This window comes from Osmerus mordax, chromosome 11 (assembly GCF_038355195.1).
Source record: "Osmerus mordax isolate fOsmMor3 chromosome 11, fOsmMor3.pri, whole genome shotgun sequence".
Taxonomy (NCBI): Eukaryota; Metazoa; Chordata; class Actinopteri; order Osmeriformes; family Osmeridae; genus Osmerus; species Osmerus mordax.
Window position 1 is genome coordinate 15,829,004 of NC_090060.1, and position 20,573 is coordinate 15,849,576.

Consider the following 20,573-nt stretch of genomic DNA (forward strand, 5'->3'; position numbering starts at 1 on the left):
GATTAAATCCAAGTTTGCACCGAGTGGGAAAATTAGGACACTCTAAATAACCTGTTATGGAGCCACCTAGTGCTCAAGCGGTTTCAAATCAACCAGTTACCTACTATTTATTCTTCCTGAAACAGAAAGTAAAGACCGACATTTTAAATGCGGAAATAGAATCGCCAAGAACGAGGTAAGAACGTGTTGTGGAGTGTCATGTATGAAATCGTACGAAAACAAGATTCGTTTTCAAGTAAAGATTGCATAGTATAACTACATTGACGCGCGCATCCAGCTCATGCGTTCAGGTGGCCTAGTGTTTACTAGAATCGCGAGGGAAGAAGCCGTCTTGCTCAAAATTGATCCGAACTTGACGAGACAGATTTTAATGGTGAAATTGTGTTTCCGCCTTCTTAAAGGGGAGGAATAGGTGTCACAGGCCATGGACTCGGACACAGAGGTTAAAAGGTGATTCATATCGTTTACAGATCTGAAAGACAAGTAGTTCAATAGCCTTTTCTGTCTAAAAAGTACAAAACATAATCGCACAGGAGCGGGGTGTTTGCGGCAACCATTTTTGTCAGTTTATTCAGACCCAAGTTGTCACATACAGCTGGATATCCGTTTAACTTCTCACACACCACGTTTTGGTCTCTTTCAAGGATCCTCAGTGTGAGGAAGGATGATGGTCATGATCGACCAGAAGCCCCTCCCTCTAGTTATGGCTCAATGAAGAGTGACGAAGAGGAGGAGGAAGACATCACAGAAACAACCGAGTCACTGGCCAGACCTGAGATACCAGAATCAATCTTTGGCACCACATTGTACTTTTCTTTTCGAATACATAGCACCACAGAGTTATGAACAAACGTAATCGGTAATGGAAATGTTTTCACATGCCAAGAAGACATTAACGCTGGTCTTTTTCCCAGGTTACAGCTGAACCGCTCAGACTCACCAGAGACGCTTCACACCGAGTTCACCCAGCAACAGTCCCTCTCTGCCAGAAAACATGGAGCGTATATCACTGACAGGTAACACACCTGCACGGGTAACTAACGCCAATAGAGAATGAAGATAAGGCGTGGCTTACCTCCAAAGCTTTGGCCAGGAAGCTTGATGTCTCCCTGTGTCCCTCCGCCTGTCCTTCTGTCTGCAGTAAATCGGAAGATGGTTTGGAGGAGGTGGAGGAGGGGGCAGATGAGGAAGACTGGGACGGTTGCCCCCCAGACTCCCCAGAGCCCCCACCCATCGAGGAGCCCGAGGACCAATCAGTGAGTGATGAGCAGAGTGAACACTCACTGCTGGGCCAGCTTCACCCTGAGCTCGACCTCCCGTACATATTTAAGGTGAGTTTGAAAACAGATTCTCTCATGGTGTGAAGGAAGGGATGGCTGAGCGGTGAGGGAGTCGGGCTAGTAATCTGAAGGTTGCCAGTTCGATTCCCAGCCGTGCCAAATGATGTTGTGTCCTTGGGCAAGGCACTTCACCCTACTTGCCTCGGGGGGGAATGTCCCTGTACTTACTGCTCTGGATAAGAGCGTCTGCTATCAGTGGTTCTCAATCCTGGTCCTCGGGACCCCCTGCCCTGCATGTTTTAGATGTTTCCCTGCTCCAACACACCTGATTCAAATGAATGGTCGTTATCCAAGCCTGATAACGACCATTCATTTGAATCAGGTGTGTTAACGACCATTCATTTGAATGTACACAAATGAAGGCCATATATAATTCTGTATTGCGAGTCAGAGAGAGAGGGAGAGGGACAGGGAGAGGGAGAGGGAGATTGCATTGAAAGGATTCTCTCTCTCTTTCTGTGGGTCTCCAGGCCATACAGAAAGCCTTGTCTCAGCTGACAGACGCTGAGATGTACCAGTACAAGCGCAGCCTCTGTTGGCGTGACCAACCCTTCACTCTGGAGCAGCTGGAGGAGTGTGACACCCTGGACGTGGTGGACAAGATCATCGAGGCATATGGTACAAATGACTTCCGACACCACGCTGTATAACTCCACATCCTCGTGGAGGTCCATTTCCAGGGCTAACGTTCTACTTTGTGGACTCAGTAACGTCCCCTGTTCATCCTGTCTAATGCTCCTGGTGTTTTGGTTGGACAGGGAGGGGTGAGGGGCTGGAGATAGCCATACAAACCATGCACGATATCCGAAAGCCTGAATTGGCAGAAGAGCTGACCAAGACATGCAAAAGAGGTAAGAGAAGCTGTCCCAGCAGTGAAAGGAGCAGGTAGGATGGTCTCACTCCACGGGTAGAATCAATCTGATTTGTCTTCTCTGTCATTTCTCCTGTTCCTTTTACTCGCCCTCTCCTCTCCATCTCTCCCCGCTTGTCATCTTCTGGTCAACTTTCCTTGTCAAATCTTTCTGCCCTCCCTCATCACTAAAGCGCTGGTCCAGTTGTCTGTGAAGGTTGTGCTGAAGAGGAAACACGGCGTCATCCACGAGGGCATCCCAAAGGCCGGCCAGCAAGTCAACCTCCGCAAAGTGTACACCGAGCCCCAGATATCCTGCTGTGGCCATGGTGGTATCAGCCCGTTTCACGAGTTCCCTGGCATGCCCCCGCCCCCTGTCCCCCAGGTGGCCTGCCCCGATACGTTTGTCAGAGGGAATGATATATTCCGCACCCCTCCTGGGAGCGGTGCTGTAAGGACTGTCCTGACTACAGGGATCCCTGGGATAGGCCTAACGGTCGCCGTGCAGAAGTTCATTATGGACTGGTGCAATGAGCTAGCCAATAGGGTGAGTAATATCTCTCTAGGGAAGGACATGATAATATATTTACAGTATGTGTGTATCTTGTGTCATTACAATTACAATGTGTGTTTTTAGTCCATTCTTAAAAGCAGTGATTTAATTGCTGTGTCGGGGGGGGGGGGGGGGAGTCAGGTGGCTGAACGGTTAGGGAATCGGGCTAGTAATCAGAAGGTTGCCGGTTCGATTCCCGGCTGTGCCGAATGACGTTGTGTCCTTGGGCAAGGCACTTCACCCTACTTGCCTCAGGGTGGAATGTCCCTGTACTTACTGTAAGTCGCTCTGGATAAGAGCGTCTGCTAAATGACTAAATGTAAAATGTAATGTAAATGTCCCTTTCATTAGGACATCCAGTTCATCTTCAAAATCAACTTCCGGGAGTTGAGGGTGAAAAAGAATCATCACATGAAGCCTGGGCAAACTGTGTCCTTCACCGATATGCTAACCTACTACTACCACGACTTGAACAACACTAATTTACTGGCACAACCTGACTTCAAGGCTCTATTCATACTGGAGGGAATGGACCTCTACCAATCCCCACTGGACTTCAAGGTATGCTCTCAGTCACTCACAACTAAATACTCTGTTACACCCTAACTCCGATGCTGTGGCTAGGGGGAAATAGAACGTAACTATAGGAATACCCAGAAGATTGTGGTAATTGTGAGAGGAGGGATTGGACTCAGTTAAACTCACAAAAACATGTACCTGTTTTAAACGGATTAAGTATTATAAGGAAGCAAATGTACGATAAGGACATCAAACAGGATGCACCAGGTTGGGGCCTAACCGAGGGTAGGAGAAGGGTCATGAGAGCAATGTGTCACAAAGAAATATTAAAGACCCGGCACTTTCCTACACCTCTAACCTGATCCTATTATATCTAAACCCTGATAACTAAACCAACATCTACAGCAAAAGGGGTAACCCCCGCTCGCTTCTAACCCTTGAATCTAAGGGTATTTAGATTCAAGGTTATCTGGATGATGATGTGTATACCCATGGGTATTCTTACCCAGCCCTTCTCTGATAGTGAGTGGAAAAACGGAACAAACCAAAAGACAAATGGGGGTCAAAGCTTAGGACTTGATACCGAAAACCTGTCTCACCCCGAAGATGGAACCAAACAGGTTCCAGGGTGAAAACTAAAACCGCACACCACTGACACACACAAGTGGTGGACACGACATGCGCACGTCCCCCGTTCACTGCCTTCACAAGCCGTGGCCGACCCCAGCACCTTCCACACACACACACACACACTTCTCTCTGACTCTCCCTCTCCTCTGCACCTTCTACACACAAACACACACACACACACCTCTCCCTCTCCTCTGCACCTTCCACACACACACACCCCTCTCTCTGACTCCCTCTCCTCTGCACCTTCCACACACACACACACACACACACCTCTCTCTGACTCTCCCTCTCCTCTGCACCTTCTACACACAAACACACACACACCTCTCTCTGACTCTCCCTCTCCTCTGCACCTTCCACACACACACACACACACACACACACACACCCCTCTCTCTGACTCCCTCTCCTCTGTTCCCCTCCAGGCCACTCCTGTCGTGTCTGACATCACTGAGTCGGTCTCATTAGACTCCCTGTTGGTGAACCTGATCCGAGGGTCTCTGATGCCCTCCTCCCTGGTCTGGGTCACTGGCAGGCGTGCCGCCACCTCTCAGATACCTACAGAGTACCTACACAAGGTGTACGAGATACAGGGCTACAGGTAGGGAGTGTGTGTGTGTGTGTGTGCGTGCGTGCGTGCGCATTAGCAACGAATGGCCTAAACCAGTGTGGTGTTGAAGTGCTTTTCATCCATCTCTCGTCCAGTAATGAGTTGAAGGAGGAGTTCCTGACCAAACGCTACACAGACAAGGAACTAGCTGCTCAGATCATCAGCCATTTGAAGCTCTTGCCCTCGCTGTACGACCTGTGCCAGATGCCCTTCATGTGCTGGATGGTCTCCATGATCTTCGAGAGGGGATTCCAGAACGAAGATGACTACGGAGACAAGCCCCCCAAGCTGACACCCTTCTATGTTCACCACGTGATCGTTCAGACCAATCGCAGGCTGGAGAAATACTACGATGCCCCGCAAAACCACCAGGTTCTGATTGGTCGCTTTGATCATTACAAGTGCCAGCGGCGGCAATGATTTATTTGTGACTGTCCTTTTCTATTTTTCCCCCGTCTCTCTCTTTTTTTGTTGTTGTTGTTGTTGTTGGTTTTCTGTTTTTCTCAGACCTGGCAGGAGACGGACAGAGAGTTCTTGAAAAAGGTGGGCAAGATGGCTTTTAAGCTCCTGGAGAAGGGTCGCCCTGTGTTCCACGAGGAGGACATGAAGGATTACTCTCTGACCTTGGAGGAAGTGGCTGTGTACTCTGGCATCGTGACCGAGTTGCCACCAGAGTCGAACAAGAGGCGGACATTCAGTTTCATACACTACACCTTCCAGGTAGCAACCCCCCCCTCTCTGAAACGACAGAAACTGGTCTTGCTTTTGCTGCCTGCTGAGAATGTTTGCTTCAAGCACGTGATTTCATTGCATTCTTGCTTGCTTAACCCTTGTGTTATCTTCGGGTCATTCTGACCCATCAGTCATTGTGACCCACCGTCGTATTGCGACAAATTTACCTCATACAAAAAGTGAAGCATTTTCTTTTAACTGTCGGGCTGTCTCAGACCCCCCAGATTGGAATGGTTAAAATAATAATTTTTATTTGTTTTTGTATTGGGTAAACACAACGATGGTTCGTTATGAACCTTTGGGTCATGTGACCCGAAGGCAGCACGAGGGTTAAAAATATTCTGATTATGTCCGGGTCAGTTTGTGACGGTTTGTTGCTTCATTCATTGCATATGGATTATTTCTGAATCAGAATATGACAGTTTGAATAAATTCTTGCCCCCCCTGTAAACTGTAATTGTGATGTCATCCTCAGGAGTTCATGGCAGCCCTCTATGTGTTCATGAACTTCCGCGCGGAGGGGAAGAATGTGCTTGACCAGTCCCGCATCATCTCCCGCCTCGTCAAGGACCGCTCCATGGTGGACCTGCTCCGCAGCGCCATCGACCGAACCCTGAGTGCGCCTTTCGGCCGATACGAGATTTTCCTGCGCTTCCTGTGCGGCATGGCCCAGAGGATCAACAGCAAAGACGTGCTGCGGGGGGTCTTCTTCGAGCACGACACCCCTCTGGTGAAGGGGCTGGAGGAGGCGGCCAGGCTGCTGCAGAAGAGGATGGAAAGCGCAGAGCCCGAGAGACAGGCCAACCTGGAGGAGTGCTTCAGAGAGCTGACACAGTCTGATGACTGAACTGACCAGGGGAGGACTTCCTGTGGCGCATGGCTCAGACCCCTACACATGCGTATCCTCTTAACATTTTTATATTGGTACTTGGGAAAGTGTCATTTACATTTAGTCATTTAGCAGACGCTCTTATCCAGAGCGACTTACAGTAAGTACAGGGACATTCCCCCGAGGCAAGTAGGGTGAAGTGCCTTGCCCAAGGACACAACGTAATTTTGCAGAGCCGGGAATCGAACCGGTAACCTTCAGATTACTAACCCGACTCCCTCACCGCTCAGCCACCTGACTCTCCTGTTATGCTGAAACCTGGAGACACGAAGCCCCGACTCCAAACCACACACTGTCACTATGTGAAGGCTGAGACACGGTGTTGACCTACACTAGTTTTATAGACCAACATAGAGGAATACGATTTTAAGTGTTATGTGGGGGAGTGGCTCTGTCATAAGGCTTGAATCTTGTGAGTACATGATGATCAACCCGTTTAAGTGATTGAAGTGTGAATGCAATCAATGATCTATAAAAGTAATAAATGTACTTGAGTGGTGAACTGGGCTCGTAACTTACCTTTTTCCTCATTGTCCTAGTACCGTCCCGAAGTGCAAATTGAACCGTCCCAAACTGAACTTGACCCGTCTCAAAAATGTTAATTCTTGTGTTTTTGCATTTTGACATTCTGACATGGGTCTAGGTTATTTCTAACACTATTTAAGTAATCCATACAGTCATGGGGGCTCAAATCAAAGTCTGAATTTCAATGTGAATACATACACAATAGAATACACAATTTCATTGCTTGTTTCATGGTGGGGCTAACACAATTGTTGGTGTGGCTGTAGCCCAACCAGCCTTACCCTGCCGCTGCCCGTGTGTGGAGCAGCTCTATGTCTTGCGCATCGTCAAACTTGACATTACTCTACTGAAAGTGGTTGAACGGCCAATAACAGGACCCACATGGCTAATGTAACGAAAGAAAGAAAACCACCAAGCATCATTTTTATTTATGAAATGGGTAAACTGTTGATTTTCTTTATCTAGAACCTCATGGAGGATAACAAGAGTTAGGGAGTTAGTGACTCATATCTTCCCGATAGAAAAATCAACTTTGCAAACTCAGCACAAAACCTGGAAGTGACATTGCCGTGTAGACCTCTAGGCAGAGCTCATTACAGGGTTCATACAGCCTGTGTAAACCTGCTCAGTGTGAACACGGACGCAACGTTAACCTGCACCATGAGACTCCTGTCGTTTCAGCCATGGAGAAAGAGATGTAGAAACCAGGAGTTAAAAAAACAACAGCTTTATTCTGGACAGACATGGTGAAGCACACAAGGGCTTTGGATGTGTGTGTTTGAATGTTCAGGGAGGAGGTGTGTGTGTGTAGATCAGGCAGGAGGTGTGAGTGTCATGCCGGCAGCATGCACAGTAAAAGCTGCAATACTGATTTGACGCCTCACTTCCTCCCATGCCTTCTCTGGATTGGCTGCGTGTTCTATGTCAAACAGTGAATCATAGATGCCGGGAAAAGACTCGCCTGCATACTTGTTATGGCTGCTGGGGGCAAAGATCACATGTCTGGGGGGAGGAGGGTAGAGAGGGATGGAGGACATGTTAATTTATAGATGAGAGAACATAATCTTGGTGTACGTGTGTATATACATTTACATTACATTTAGTCATTTAGCAGACGATCTTATCCAGAGCGACGTACAGTAAGTACAGGGAGATTGCCCCGAGGCAAGTAGGGTGAAGTGCCTTGCCCAGGGACACAACGTCATTTTTTGCACAGCGGGGAATCGAACCGGCAACCTTCTGTTTACCAGCCCGATTCCCTAATCGCTCAGCCACCTGACTCCCTGTGTATGTTACTTGCCTGTAGAAGGGTCTGCCAGGTAAGCCCAGTGGGTCGATGAAGGCTCTTTCCAGATACATCAGCTGGTCATTCACCATACGCACTTGGAGGGAGCTGAGAAACACACACACACAACTCTCAATCAGTGATACACACACACACACACGCACACCCCGGCCAGTGCCTTGCATGGCATCTCTGCCGTCGTCAGTGTGTGTGTGAAGGCGTGAATGAGTGGCAAATGTAAAAGCGCTTTGGGGGTGCCGCTAGGTGGAGCTAAAGTGCGCTTTATGAGTGCAGTCAATCGACCATTTATGTACCATGTATACAGACACGCTTACTCTGTCCTGTCCAATGTTTTCAGACGATCATGGAAGTCTGTGGCTGCTACAGTGAAGTTTTCCACTGCAGAAAACAAGGAATCTGGACAAACACAATATAAATGTTAGTGTGTGCCTGTGTGTGTGTGTGTGTGAGAAAATGTGTGTGTGTGTGTGTTGATCATGCCTTACCAAACGTCACTCTGTATGTCACAAGCTCGTCAGGGTGTCTCTTCCCCAGCTGAGCGATGGTTTGGGCGTACTTCCCCAACGCCTGAGCGTACTCGCGGACGTCCAGGGGCAGCAACAGGGAGTCAGCCAATCGGAAGACGAGGCCGGCTCTCACCCGAGCAACGGCTTGAAGCTTCCGGAAGGTTGGGTCATAGAACTTCTCCACCAGCTCAAATGTCTCATAGACACTGTGGTACACTGGGTAGCTACTGTACCTCTCTGTCTTCTACACACACACACACACACACACACACACACACACACACACACAAAGATAAAGACATTCACAATTCATCTTAACTGCAGATCAGAGAGGCAGTGTCTCTGAGGCTTACCCTGTTCTTAGTGTATCTGGCCCTGCCTGCAGCGATGCCCAGACGGATGAAATAGGCCTCAAAGTCACTGCCTGAACCCAATTTACTAATCCTGCAGAGAGAGGGAAGAGAGGGGTTGGGTATAGCTCAGCGGCAGAGAGAGAGGGGTTGGGTATAGCTCAGTGGCAGAGAGAGGGGGGAGAGAGGGGTTGGGTACAGCTCAGCGGCAGAGAGAGGGGGGAGAGAGGGGTTGGGTATAGCTCAGTGGCAGAGAGAGGGGGGAGAGAGGGGTTGGGTATAGCTCAGTGGCAGAGAGAGGGGGGAGAGAGGGGTTGGGTACAGCTCAGCGGCAGAGAGAGGGGGGAGAGAGGGGTTGGGTACAGCTCAGCGGCAGAGAGAGGGGGGAGAGAGGGGTAGGGTATAGCTCAGCGGCAGAGAGAGGGGGGAGAAAGGGGTTGGGTATAGCTCAGCGGCAGAGAGAGGGGGGAGAGAGGGGTTGGGTACAGCTCAGCGGCAGGACATGCAGACTGCAGATGAAGACGTCACAAGGTCAAATCCCCGCTTGCGGTTCACTTTAGATGAAAGCGTCTGCTAAATGAATTCATCATTATAAAAAAAGATTTAGGAGGGAAAACAGAAATGTGCCTGTTCCTCTCATGAAGTCCACATCAGTACGTAGAAGGGGACTAGCTTGGGAGACGGCGGAGGAAGGGGGTGGGGCTCACCTGGGAGCATCGCGGTCGTCAGTCCAGTTGTCGCGTTTGTGCCAGCTCTCATAAAGAGACATGCCTTCCTCTCCCTCCTCTGGACTAGCAATCTGTACACATAACCACAGCCAGGATTAGATGTACAGGAACACTTATTTATAAAACACATGTTAAATGAGGACGTGTTTGTTATATTCCAGGTTTGACTGACATACCTGTTTAGTGAGGTCGTATACCAGAGTGTGCAGAGAAGGAGTGCAGTCTACCCTCAGAGTATACATACCTGCAACATACACAGTCACAACCTGCTCTCTCTTTTACCTACTAGAAGAAGTTGTTTTTCAACACACACACACAGTCTCACCTTCTATGGCTGAGTCTGCATTGATGTAGGCCACCGCCCTTTCCTGGAGCAGTTTAGCATTGTCCTTCACAGTTGGGAGAACATGCGTTTACTGTTTGTGCGTGTGTGTGCATGTGTGTGGGTATGTGTGTGTGTGTGTCTGTTACCTCAGCCCACTCTGTGGATCCTAGAAGACCAAACTCTTCTGCATCCCAGCTGGCAAATACTACAGTCCTTCTGGGCCTCCAGCCTACAGAACCAAACACACACACACACACACACTATTGGTATGCAACCCATTACTTCCAAAGAAACAGAAAAGTGAGTGTGTTGATATATGTCCCCCTTACACACCTCTTGTGAGCAGTCTCCCAGCGCTCCTCACAGTCTCATGCACCACAGCGGCTCCTGAGGTCGGATCGATCCCCCCGAACACCCAGGCATCGCGGTGCCCCCCCAGGATCACGTAGCGATCTGGTCACCATGGAAACATGTTGTTTTAGGAAGGGAGGGGTCCAACATCAGAGCAAACACTCCCACGCTTCCTTCAGCCAGTCCAGGCTGCTCGTTGCCAAACTAATTTGAGCAAGCAAATAACTGTTCAGGAATCTTAACTCCCACTGTTGGGAGGGTTTACATTTACATTTAGTCATTTAGCAGACGCTCTTATCCAGAGTGACTTACAGTAAGTACAGGGACATTCCCCCCGAGGCAAGTAGGGTGAAGTGCCTTGCCCAAGGACACAACGTCATTTTGGCACTGCCAGGAATCTAACTGGCAACCTTCTGATTACTATCCCGACTCCCTCACCGCTCAGCCACCTGACTATGTAGGTTTAGTTATGTAGTTAAGATGCCGCTGTAAGTGATAGCACTTCTGGACTGGATCTCTCTGGTGGAGAGTTATGAGTCAGCAGGGTGTCTCTGCGGGGTCAGGGGAGGATGTGTGACGTTCTACCTGGTTCCACCGCCCCTCTGACCCTCCCGATGACGTTGTAGATGCGGGTCACCACGTTGTTGGTGTGGATGTTCATACGGACCTTCCTGGGACAGGCACAAACACATGTTCATACACAGGATTTATGTTATTTTCTGTTCTGTTATCAACATTACTGTTTGTGGTAGAAAACCTCCTCCCCCTCATTGTGTGTGTGTGTGTGTGTGTGTGTGGAGGGATCGGAGGCTTCCCACAGGACATACAAGGGCCTCTATTCTGTTGCTCTGGGCTTCTGGCCAGAGGGCTTTTGAAGACAAAAGCAAAGAGAAAGAATAGAGAAAAAAAGAACAGAGAGAAGAGAAGAAAGGAGGAGAAGAGAGGAGAGGAGAAGGGAGGAGAGGAGAAGGGAGGAGAGGAGAGGGAGGAGAGGGAGGAGAGGAGAGGGAGGCGAGGGGAAGGGAAGAGTGGACAGCATGTAACGGTGTAAAAGGAACTTACTGGGCCTGGAAGCCTTCAGTAAAGCCTGGCCCAATCCGATAAGAGATGTTCAGCGCTCCTTTCCAGTTATTGGGTGGAATCTCTCCTCCCATATTCCTATTGGATGTCACATCACACAAGGTATTAGGGAAGTGAGGTACATCTCTGTAACATCGTCAATGATCTCACTTCCTGTAAGCTGTGTCTTACTGCTCGTCTGGCAGAATGTGCTCACACCTCGCGTGGTACTCATACTCACTTTAACAGATGAATGGCATCATGGTAGCCAATGGGATGCACTGGAATCTTAGGAAGCCCCACCCCCTCTTCTTTACTGGTTCTATAGGTGTACTCTGTGTTTGAAGAAAAAACAGTTAGTGCACGAATGTACATACACTTATACACACCTGTCCGAAACTCGCACACACCCACCCACACATTATGTATAATAATGTGTGGGTGGGTAATGTAATGCATTCTCCTTCTCTCTGTGCTGGACACACCTTTGGCAGGGTATCCTGGTGTGAGCGGGTCTCCCGCTCCGTTCAGGTTGAGGACGTTGCCCCGCTGGACTCCGCCCCCTGGTAGGTTCCAACCCCGGGGGTACGTCTGCACAGACCCACCAGCACCACACGCAGCAACATTAGGTGTTCAGAACCACTCAGTATAGCACCACTGGTTTGGTATCTGGGTATTAAAAATACTTCTGGGTAGTGTAGTCAGTGTGGTTTGTATGATGGCTGAGTCAGAGGGACTTCTGGGTAGTGTAGTCAGTGTGGTTTGTATGATGGCTGAGTCAGAGGGACTTCTGGGTAGTGTAGTCAGTGTGGTTTGTATGATGGCTGAGTCAGAGGGACTTCTGGGTAGTGTAGTCAGTGTGGTTTGTATGATGGCTGAGTCAGAGGGACTTCTGGGTAGTGTAGTCAGTGTGGTTGGTATCTGGATGGCTGAGTCCAAGGGAATTCTGGGTAGTGTAGTCAGTGTGGTGCTGTGTACCTCCACTCCTGGGGCACAGTAGTCAGCTGGGTCTGAAAAGAAGATGATCCCACTGGCCCCAGCCAGCATGGCGTTCTTCACCTGAAAGACAGTCCTGACTGTGTAACAACTCCTACACATGTTCATCCATCTGAATACCATCTACATTTAGTCATTTAGCAGACGCTCTTATCCAGAGCGACTTACAGTAAGTACAGGGACATTCCCCCTGCGAGGCAAGTAGGGTGAAGTGCCTTGCCCAAGGACACAACGTCATTTTGCACGGCCAGAAATCGAACCGACAACCTTCTGATTAAAAGCCCAATTCCCTAACCACTCAGCCATCTGACCCTCCCATCTCTCCAAATCTGAGTGAGTGGCTGGGAGTAATGTCAGACTGGCCTGTTGGTGGGAGTCCTCTCTACCTTGTTGCCTCGGAATATCTTCCCGTATCTGGCGATGGCGATTTTCCCGCTCACGTTGATGCCCATCTCTCGCTCCAGCTGAAAGAAGTCCTCAGTGCGACCATAGTTCACATACACCAAGTCACCCTGGGATACACTGCGTGTTAGTGTGTGTGTGTTTCTGTGTGTGACTGTGTGTACATGTGTGTGTGTGTGTGTGTGTGTGTGTACCTCTGGTTGTCCCTGTGCTGAGAAAGCGCTGTACGGAGGTACGATGTCAGACACATGCTCATAGCCCTCTGGAACAGGCTCTGCTAGAGACGTGTTGAACACCTGGCAGATCACAGACCACTCTCATAACAACTCCCATGGTGCACTTCACCATACACAGTTACTAATATTACATGATGCAATAAACTTACTGTTGATATATCTTTCTGTCACACACACAAACACATGAGGGCACGCACATGCTATGTAACATATTATCATGTCAGTAACTATCAGCATAAATGGACCTTGGCCTGCCTTGCAGTTTCAACAAGAAACAAAGAGCACTGTGTGTGTGTGTGTGTGTTGGAGAGAGAGAGTTAGAGAGAGTTAGAGAGAGCGAGAGTTAGAGAGAGCGAGAGTTAGAGAGAGAGAGACAGTTAAAGAGAGAGAGAGAGAGAGTGAGAGAGAGAGGGGGGGGGGAGGAGAAGATAAAGACAATACTAGTAGGTGTAAATGAGTTCCCTTTGTGTGTGTGTGTGTGTGTGTGTGTGTATGCCTGTCTGTATGCCTGTGTGTGCTTGTACCTCATTTCCAAGCAGTGAGTCCACTATAGAGATGTAGTTGGGTTGTAATTGGTTAGGGTAGGACAGCAGCACATCATAGGGCACCAGTTCTACAGAGTCCACTCCAAACGCAAGCCAGTCCTCCTTGATCTGCTCAGCCAATAGCAAATTCTGCTTTGTACCAGCCAGGTGGGGCAATCGTGTGAACTTCCTGCAGAAAGTATGAGAGAGAAACATGAGAGTGAGAGAAGGAGAAAGAGAGAAGAAGAGAGAGAGAGAAGAAGAGAGAGAGAGAGAGAGAGAGAGAGAGAGAGAGAGAAGAGAGAGAGAGAAGAAGAGAGAGAGAGAGAGAGAGAGGAAGAGAGAGAGAGAGAGAGAGAGAGAGAGGAAGAGAGAGAGAAGAAGAGAGAGAGGGAAGAAGAGAGCGAGAGAAGAAGAGAGAGAGGGTGTCCTTCACCATCGGCTCAGTGTGTTCAACAACCTACCTGAGATGTTCTTTAATGTTCTCCGGGCGCATCTCGTCTAGGAGCTCTCTGAGGTAACGACTGGAGGAACCATCTTCTTGCGTGTGTGTTTGTGTCGGCCTGGAAAACCAGCCTTAACAGACAGAGCGTCTCACATCTCAGTACCTAACACCCGCAACATCCTAGGTCTAGGTGTACCGTAGAACAATATGACTATGATCCTAAAGGTCAGATCACTGGAATGTTGACACAACTATATGCAACATGTCCCAAGGACCGTCACCTATGGGCCAGGGGGGTTGTATTGACGACCGCGTGTGAGACCACCGCGCATTAAGTAGTAGAATGTGGCATACCTGTGACAGGATAGCAACCAGCAGGCACAGACACGCGCGCACACACACGCACCGTAACACCATTGACATGCAAACACACACATTAACACAGTCAAAAATGTAATGCTGTGACATTAATGGTAGTTACTTTCGTTTTCAGTTATCGAACATCAGTATGACATGACTTGAGCTCACCTATGATGAAACCGAGCAGCAAAATCGCAATTATGACAGTGAGGTAACCGATCCACCGCACGAGCCTGCTTTCGCTTCTCATTGTGTGATCGTCCAGCACTCCGAACTCACTGCAAGTGAAAGCAATGCCTGTAACAAACTCCCAGCAAGGGAGGGGGTTGGAGGACAGTTAGGTCGTCCTGAAGCGAATGGGGGTGTGAATAGGGAGGGAGGTGGGGGAGGGAGACGGTCTGGCGGTGCCTTGACAGAATTGCTGTAGCCAATAAACGCACCTTGGTCTTTGACCACATGCTGACACGGCCACCGTAGTAGTGATCTTTATAACCTCCCTTAAATTGAAGTAGCATATTCAAATCAGCTCGCCCTCATGTGACCAACAGTGTAGCCTACTGGCACTATCGGCCGATTGTAGATTATAACATAGGCTATTATCATGAAGTTATAGTATGCGGGAAGGCCAATAATTCCCACATGTTTTCCTACTCCTATGGGAGTTGGCCTACTGGTCGCGCATGACCGCTTGTTGCTCACTGGACAGCTGCGGCTGGGCTCGGTACATTCATGCAGTGGGCTCGAGCGTGAAGATCTGGAATGACCCTAGCGTTCGACAGCAAACAGGCTGCCGAATGTCAACATGACTGCCTGCGGGATGCCCGGAGTTTTAGAAACTAGATGGGCCGTAGTGGTACTCAAACTGTGGAACGGCCCGGGTAACGTAAGCTAGCCTTTATACTTGAACAGTGGATCTGGGAGGCACTATTTCACTAATTTAGAACTATTTTAACCACTGAATGCGGTGCGAAAAAGCATTTTTTAATTCGACCATTTGCTGAGAAATAATACCCATAGCGCCCTAGCAGATAAAACGACATGATGGGGACACAGTAGCGTGTATCTTTGATGGAAGTGACTCATAAGTCAGGACAGCTTTTCTTCGTATAGTTGAAGATAAGATGAGCATAATGTATCTTTTAAGTGTGCTATGGTCAGTCACAGCTCGACTTGTTCTTATAGTCCATGTAATGGGTGTTATAATAGGGAGTCAGTTGGCTGAGTGGTGAGGGAATCGGGTTGGTAATCCGAAGGTTACTAGTTCGATTCTCGGTCATGCCAACTGACGTTGTGTCCTTGGGCAAGGCACTTGACCCTATTTCCCTCGGGGGAATGTCCCTGTACTTACTGTAAGTCTAAATGTAAATTAAGATTTACATTTAGTCATTTAGCAGACGCTCTTATCCAGAGCATAAGAGCGTCTGCTAAATGACTAAATGTAAATCTTAATACTTGTCGTTGACGAAGCCATGATTAAGCATTTCAATTGAAGGCTATGCAGAAAATGTTTTCGTGATAATAAAATAGCCTACAGTTTAACGGAAACTATCCCAATTTGTACTACCAAGGTTTGGTTGGACCCGATGTTAAACTTAACCAACACAATTTAGAACCACTCTTGTAAGGTGAAAACGATTTGTGGTGCATGATTTATCATTTCGATTTTTTTTTCTTTTGACATTTTTTATTGGAGTAACAAATGGAAAACGCAGTGTAAACTATAGGCCTATATGCCGATGTTGCGATGCAATATGATGAACACAAGATAAATAGAAATAAACCATTAAGCTAATCGTGCTTCCTTCTGTATCAGTTTTGCTGAGGATATATTGATTCATATGACTACCTGCTAAAACGGTGGTACACCGGACAGCCGGTTTTCTTCTACAGGGGACCTCAGGGCTGCACCAAAGCACTCACGCACGTAGAGAAGTGCGGTGGCGCCCTCCATCGACACATACTATATACCGACAGAGAAAAAGATGAGGGAGGGGGGTGGAGGAAGAGAGCGAGAAAGAGAGCGAGAGACAGAGAGACAAAAATGACCGTCTGACTAACAGCCCATTCTTCACACTGTGCGAGGACGCCGGTACAATGTATAAGGACTGATAAATGGATAATTGAATCCGCAGAATGCCAGTGTGACCGAGAGGAGAACGGGTTTTGCTGCACTTGTGGCGGAACGAAGAGGAGGAATTTTATAGTTGGTTAAACAGGATTGAAAACTTCCAAACTGGAATTTGGTAGTGTTCCGAAACTGCCGGCCACACTATGGCTCTGTCAATCCAGAGTTGGGTCGCCAACGAAGGAGGAAAGCACTTGGTTTTGGTGAGATAAATAGCTTCAGAGACAAGTCTTTGATTAGCTTACATAGCTACAACGATTTTGTGAAATCACTTGAACAGATATTGTAATGGAACGTTGCAATTTGTATCTGACAAGTGGTTGCCATTGTAAATGATAACTGGTTTACAAATTGACCTTTCTTGTTTAAAAACTAGGTTCAATAAAAAGTTAAACACAAAACAGTTTCAGACACCGAGTATTGACCACGAAGATTGATGAATACTAGACAAGTGGGATAAAATAGCTATCCAGTCACTAATTCTCTACACGAACTATATTTTTTGTTTACCTCTGTTTATGCTTGTATTTTTGCAAGATTATGTGGCTTGGCGTTAACACTTGGCTGTTCTTGAGGACGTTCATGACGTACTGCAGCGGACAACAATACTTCTACCTCCATAAGATGCTCGGGGTAAGAAACCACTGATTGTTGTGGGTGGACACAGGATTTTTCGGTAACACACTATATCTTAGCCATACGGGTTAGCTGCTTGTCTAGACCCCTGGCTCCTTACAGTCAAACATACCATTCTGTTGGTCTTGGGTCAAGATAACTCCATCTTAATTGCTGTCACAAGTTGGTGTGTATACACGTTCTTGTGTTCGTGTGTGTCAGTGTGTGTGTGTCTTGCGAGTGTGTGCTGCTGAAACAAACTTTTTGTCTGCAGGACTCAAGCTGACATTTTCAAACTAACACCCAATGTTGTCGTACGTAGTTCTGGAGTCTCTGTAAGATGAAGCCTGATACCAAACCTAACTTAAACCCCAAACATAAGGTGTTGAAAGCAGTCATGCAAGCAGTGTCCTGAACTCCTGTGCTTTGAGGGACAGGAGAAGGAGGGCAAGTGTGGGCATGCAGCTGGCTTAGAATGCTTGCCTAGGATCACACACGCGTGTGTCCCCGAGTGTGTGTTTGGGGGAATGTACTGAACACAGGGTATCAAATCTCTCTTTGCTGTGGTTCTACTAACAGCTGTTTGTGACACACACTCTGTAGTGTGTGTGTGTGTGTGTGTGGTAGTGTGTGTGTACAGAAGCCCTGAATGGGAATGGAGTAAGAGATTGTCTTATGCTAGGAGCGTTTATCCGTTGCTTCTGGGTGTGTGTGTGTGTGTGTGTGTGTGTGTATGTATGTACAGAAGCCCTGAATGGGAATGGAATAAAGGATTCTCTTATGCTAGGAGCGTTTATCCGTTGCTTCTGTGTGTGTGTGTGTGTGTGTGTGGATGTGTCCAGCTAGGGTTGTGTGTCAGCCGTGCATCTGCATCAGTGCTCAACCTGAACTGCAGTCTGGTCCTGCTGCCCATGTGTCGGTCTCTGCTCACCTACCTCAGAGGAACCCATGCGGTAAGTAGAGAGGGAGAAAGGAGAGAAGAAGGAGAGAGAGGAGAAGAGGAAGAGAGAGCAGGGTAGAGGGGGGAGATAGATGGATTGGGAGGGAGAGAGAGAGCAGGGGAGAGGGAGGAGATAGATGGATAGGGAGGGAGAGAGAGAGCAGGGGAGAGGGAGGAGATAGATGGATAGGGAAAGAGAGAGAGAGAGAGAGAGAGCAGGGGAGAGGGAGGAGATAGATGGAGAGGGAGGGAGAGAGAGAGCAGGGGAGAGGGAGGAGATAGATGGATAGGGAGGGAGAGAGAGGTGGGCAAGGTGTGTGGGTGTGGCATGTCTAACTGGTAGCTGGGTCTCAACAAAAGATTGTTTGTCTTGAAGAGATGCTGCCTTCAACTTTAATGAAACACTCACTCACTTACTGACTCCCACACTCCTCCAGGTGAACAGGAAGACACGCAGACTGCTGGACAAGAGTAAAACCTTCCATGTGGCTTGTGGGGTGGCTATCTGTGTCTTCTCTGGTAAGTGTGTGTGTGTTTGTGTTATTGCATGTGTATTGATGAGCTCTTGGTGACTGAATGAGAGAACTGATTTCTTAGTGGGTGTGTGTGCGGGCCACAGGGGATGAGGAAGACAAATTGACCCTGACTGGCTCTGCATTCCAGGGGTACCAGCTGTGATGGATCTGCTGACAATAGTGTGTGTGTGTGTGTGTGTCCTGTATGGGAAGCAGACTTGATAGTATGAGCATACAGCTGCTACTCCACTGATTCTTCTGACGTCATCGGAGATCTCTTCCTCTCTGTTCCTGCTCTCTCTCTCTCTCTCTCTCTCTCTCTCTCTCTCTCTCTCTCTCTCTCTCTCTCTCTCTCTCTCCCTCTCCCTCTCCCTCTCCCTCTCCCTCTCCCTCTCCCTCTCCCTCTACCCCCTCTTTCTCTTTTCCCACTGTCTTCTTTGTCTCCTCTCCCATAACCCCCCATGCTGCTTCCTGTAGCTGTCGCATTAGAAGGGAGATTGTAGAGTTCCAAAGTTCTGAGACAACCAGTTTCTCTCACACACACACACACACACACACACACACACACACACACACACACAGAACAATGGAAAAGAAAGGGATGGGGGTTCCCAGATAGGAATCAGAGAGGAGGGGGGGGGGAAAAGAAAGGCCTCAGTGTCTTATAATTACCCCCCCGACCCTCCCCCATTCTCTATCAGCTGTATGGAGGAACATATTTAAGCTATGATGTCACAGAGGTGTGTGTCAAGGTGTGTGAGTGTCTGTGTATGGATGTGTGTGTGTGTGTGGTGCTCTTGGAATCCAGAGCATTGGTTGTTACGGTCCTTCTAAACATCCTTGTAAAATGTATGTGTATGTTTTGTATGCACGTGTGTGTTTAATTGTGTTTGATTGCATGTGCATGAGAGTGTATGTGTTTATATGTGAGTGCTTGCATGTGTGTAAGTGTGCATGTGTAGGAGTGTATGTGTGAGAGTGTGTAAGTGTGCGTGTGTAGCAGTGTGTGTGTGAGAGTGTGTAAGTGTGCGTGTGTAGCAGTGTGTGTGTGAGAGTGTGTAAGTGTGCATGTGTAGCAGTGTGTGTGTGTAAGTGTGCGTGTGTAGGAGTGTGTGTGTACTGCGTGACCTTGGTTCCTCTGCTCTCCAGTGGTGCACGTATCTGCTCACCTGGCCAACCTGGTCAACTTCAGCGTCAAGTACTCAGAGGAGTTCCCTGCGCTCAACGTCGCGCGCTACAGGGGGGAGGTGAGAGGGAGAACACACACACTTGCACATATACACGTTCACACACACACACACACACATACTGTAACTCACAAATGTGTTTTTTTGCAGGACCCCAGAATCATCATCCTGACCACAGGTCAGTCCAAGAGTCCGATTTTCACATTGACACTTTATTTTTTATTTTTTTGCATGCTGTGTGTGTGTGTGTGCCTGGGTATCCAAGGTAACAATGAGCTGACAAATGTGTTTAAGATTAGAGTGGCTGCATGCCAAGGAGACAGAAGGAAATTTGTCTTTGTATATCAACACACACACACGCACACGCACACACACACACACACACAGTCTGGGGTACATCCTTAGAATCCAGATCAACATCTGAAAAGAGCCTGGGAACGCATTTAAACTAAACAACGATGTCATGCTAAAGTCTACAGTACTAAAGTTCGGACTTGATCTTTGGTGCTGTGTTTTTATTGGTTCATACGATGTAGTTCCTGGGGTTACTGGCGTCCTATTGGTCCTCGTCCTCTTCTTGATGTTTACAGCCTCCTCATACTGCATACGGTGAGATATGTCATCACCAGCAACTTTATAATTATATCTTCATCATCATCCCTATTTAGTGCTCTCTCTTTCCTCTTATTTTTAGTTTCCGCTTTGTTTTGTTCAAATCTATTTTCTTATATCTAGTTCTGTTTTGTTCTAATCTCTTTTCTTATATCTAGTTCTGTTTTGTTCTAATCTCTTTTCTTATATTTACTTCTGTTCTGTTCTAATCTCTTCTCTTATATCTAGTTATGTTTTGTTCTAATCTCTTTTCTTATATTTAGTTATGTTTTGTTTTAATCTCTTTTCTTATATCTAGTTCTGTTTTGTTCTAATCTATTTTCTTATATTTAGTTCTGTT

The 20,573-nt window shown here is 47.8% G+C and overlaps 3 protein-coding genes across 3 annotated transcripts in view; 2 read left to right on the plus strand and 1 right to left on the minus strand.

Annotated features, from left to right (window-relative positions):
• The first annotated feature begins 152 nt into the window (after positions 1-152).
• On the plus strand, positions 153-6,671 carry nlrc3l (NLR family, CARD domain containing 3-like). Its single transcript, XM_067246772.1, has 13 exons — positions 153-175; positions 398-450; positions 645-806; positions 915-1,016; positions 1,142-1,331; positions 1,811-1,958; positions 2,099-2,191; positions 2,385-2,737; positions 3,095-3,304; positions 4,321-4,496; positions 4,601-4,877; positions 5,013-5,225; positions 5,713-6,671. Exons 2-13 carry the CDS (start codon positions 425-427, stop codon positions 6,082-6,084), a joined length of 2,322 nt encoding a protein of 773 aa, XP_067102873.1. The 5' UTR covers positions 153-175; positions 398-424; the 3' UTR covers positions 6,085-6,671.
• Positions 6,672-7,362: 691 nt separating this feature from the next.
• naalad2 (N-acetylated alpha-linked acidic dipeptidase 2) lies at positions 7,363-14,489 on the minus strand. Its single transcript, XM_067246403.1, has 20 exons — positions 14,408-14,489; positions 13,899-14,010; positions 13,435-13,624; positions 12,869-12,970; positions 12,659-12,784; positions 12,255-12,335; positions 11,762-11,867; positions 11,518-11,611; positions 11,280-11,375; positions 10,803-10,888; positions 10,200-10,319; positions 10,013-10,095; positions 9,867-9,930; positions 9,718-9,785; positions 9,521-9,612; positions 8,817-8,907; positions 8,443-8,707; positions 8,272-8,353; positions 7,952-8,044; positions 7,363-7,653 (listed from the first exon to the last, which is right to left on the minus strand). The coding sequence occupies exons 1-20, from the start codon at positions 14,487-14,489 to the stop codon at positions 7,464-7,466; spliced, it is 2,223 nt and encodes a 740-aa protein (XP_067102504.1). The 3' UTR covers positions 7,363-7,463.
• A 1,943-nt stretch (positions 14,490-16,432) lies between these two features.
• The window catches only part of LOC136951321 (NADPH oxidase 4), a 12,297-nt gene continuing 8,156 nt past the window's right edge, over positions 16,433-20,573 (plus strand). The window contains exons 1-7 of the mRNA XM_067245675.1: positions 16,433-16,567; positions 16,902-16,997; positions 17,822-17,932; positions 18,357-18,438; positions 19,584-19,681; positions 19,772-19,799; positions 20,158-20,230. Of these exons, the coding sequence (XP_067101776.1) occupies positions 16,511-16,567; positions 16,902-16,997; positions 17,822-17,932; positions 18,357-18,438; positions 19,584-19,681; positions 19,772-19,799; positions 20,158-20,230 (545 nt within the window). The 5' untranslated portion in view covers positions 16,433-16,510. The remainder of the gene's footprint in view (positions 16,568-16,901; positions 16,998-17,821; positions 17,933-18,356; positions 18,439-19,583; positions 19,682-19,771; positions 19,800-20,157; positions 20,231-20,573) is intronic.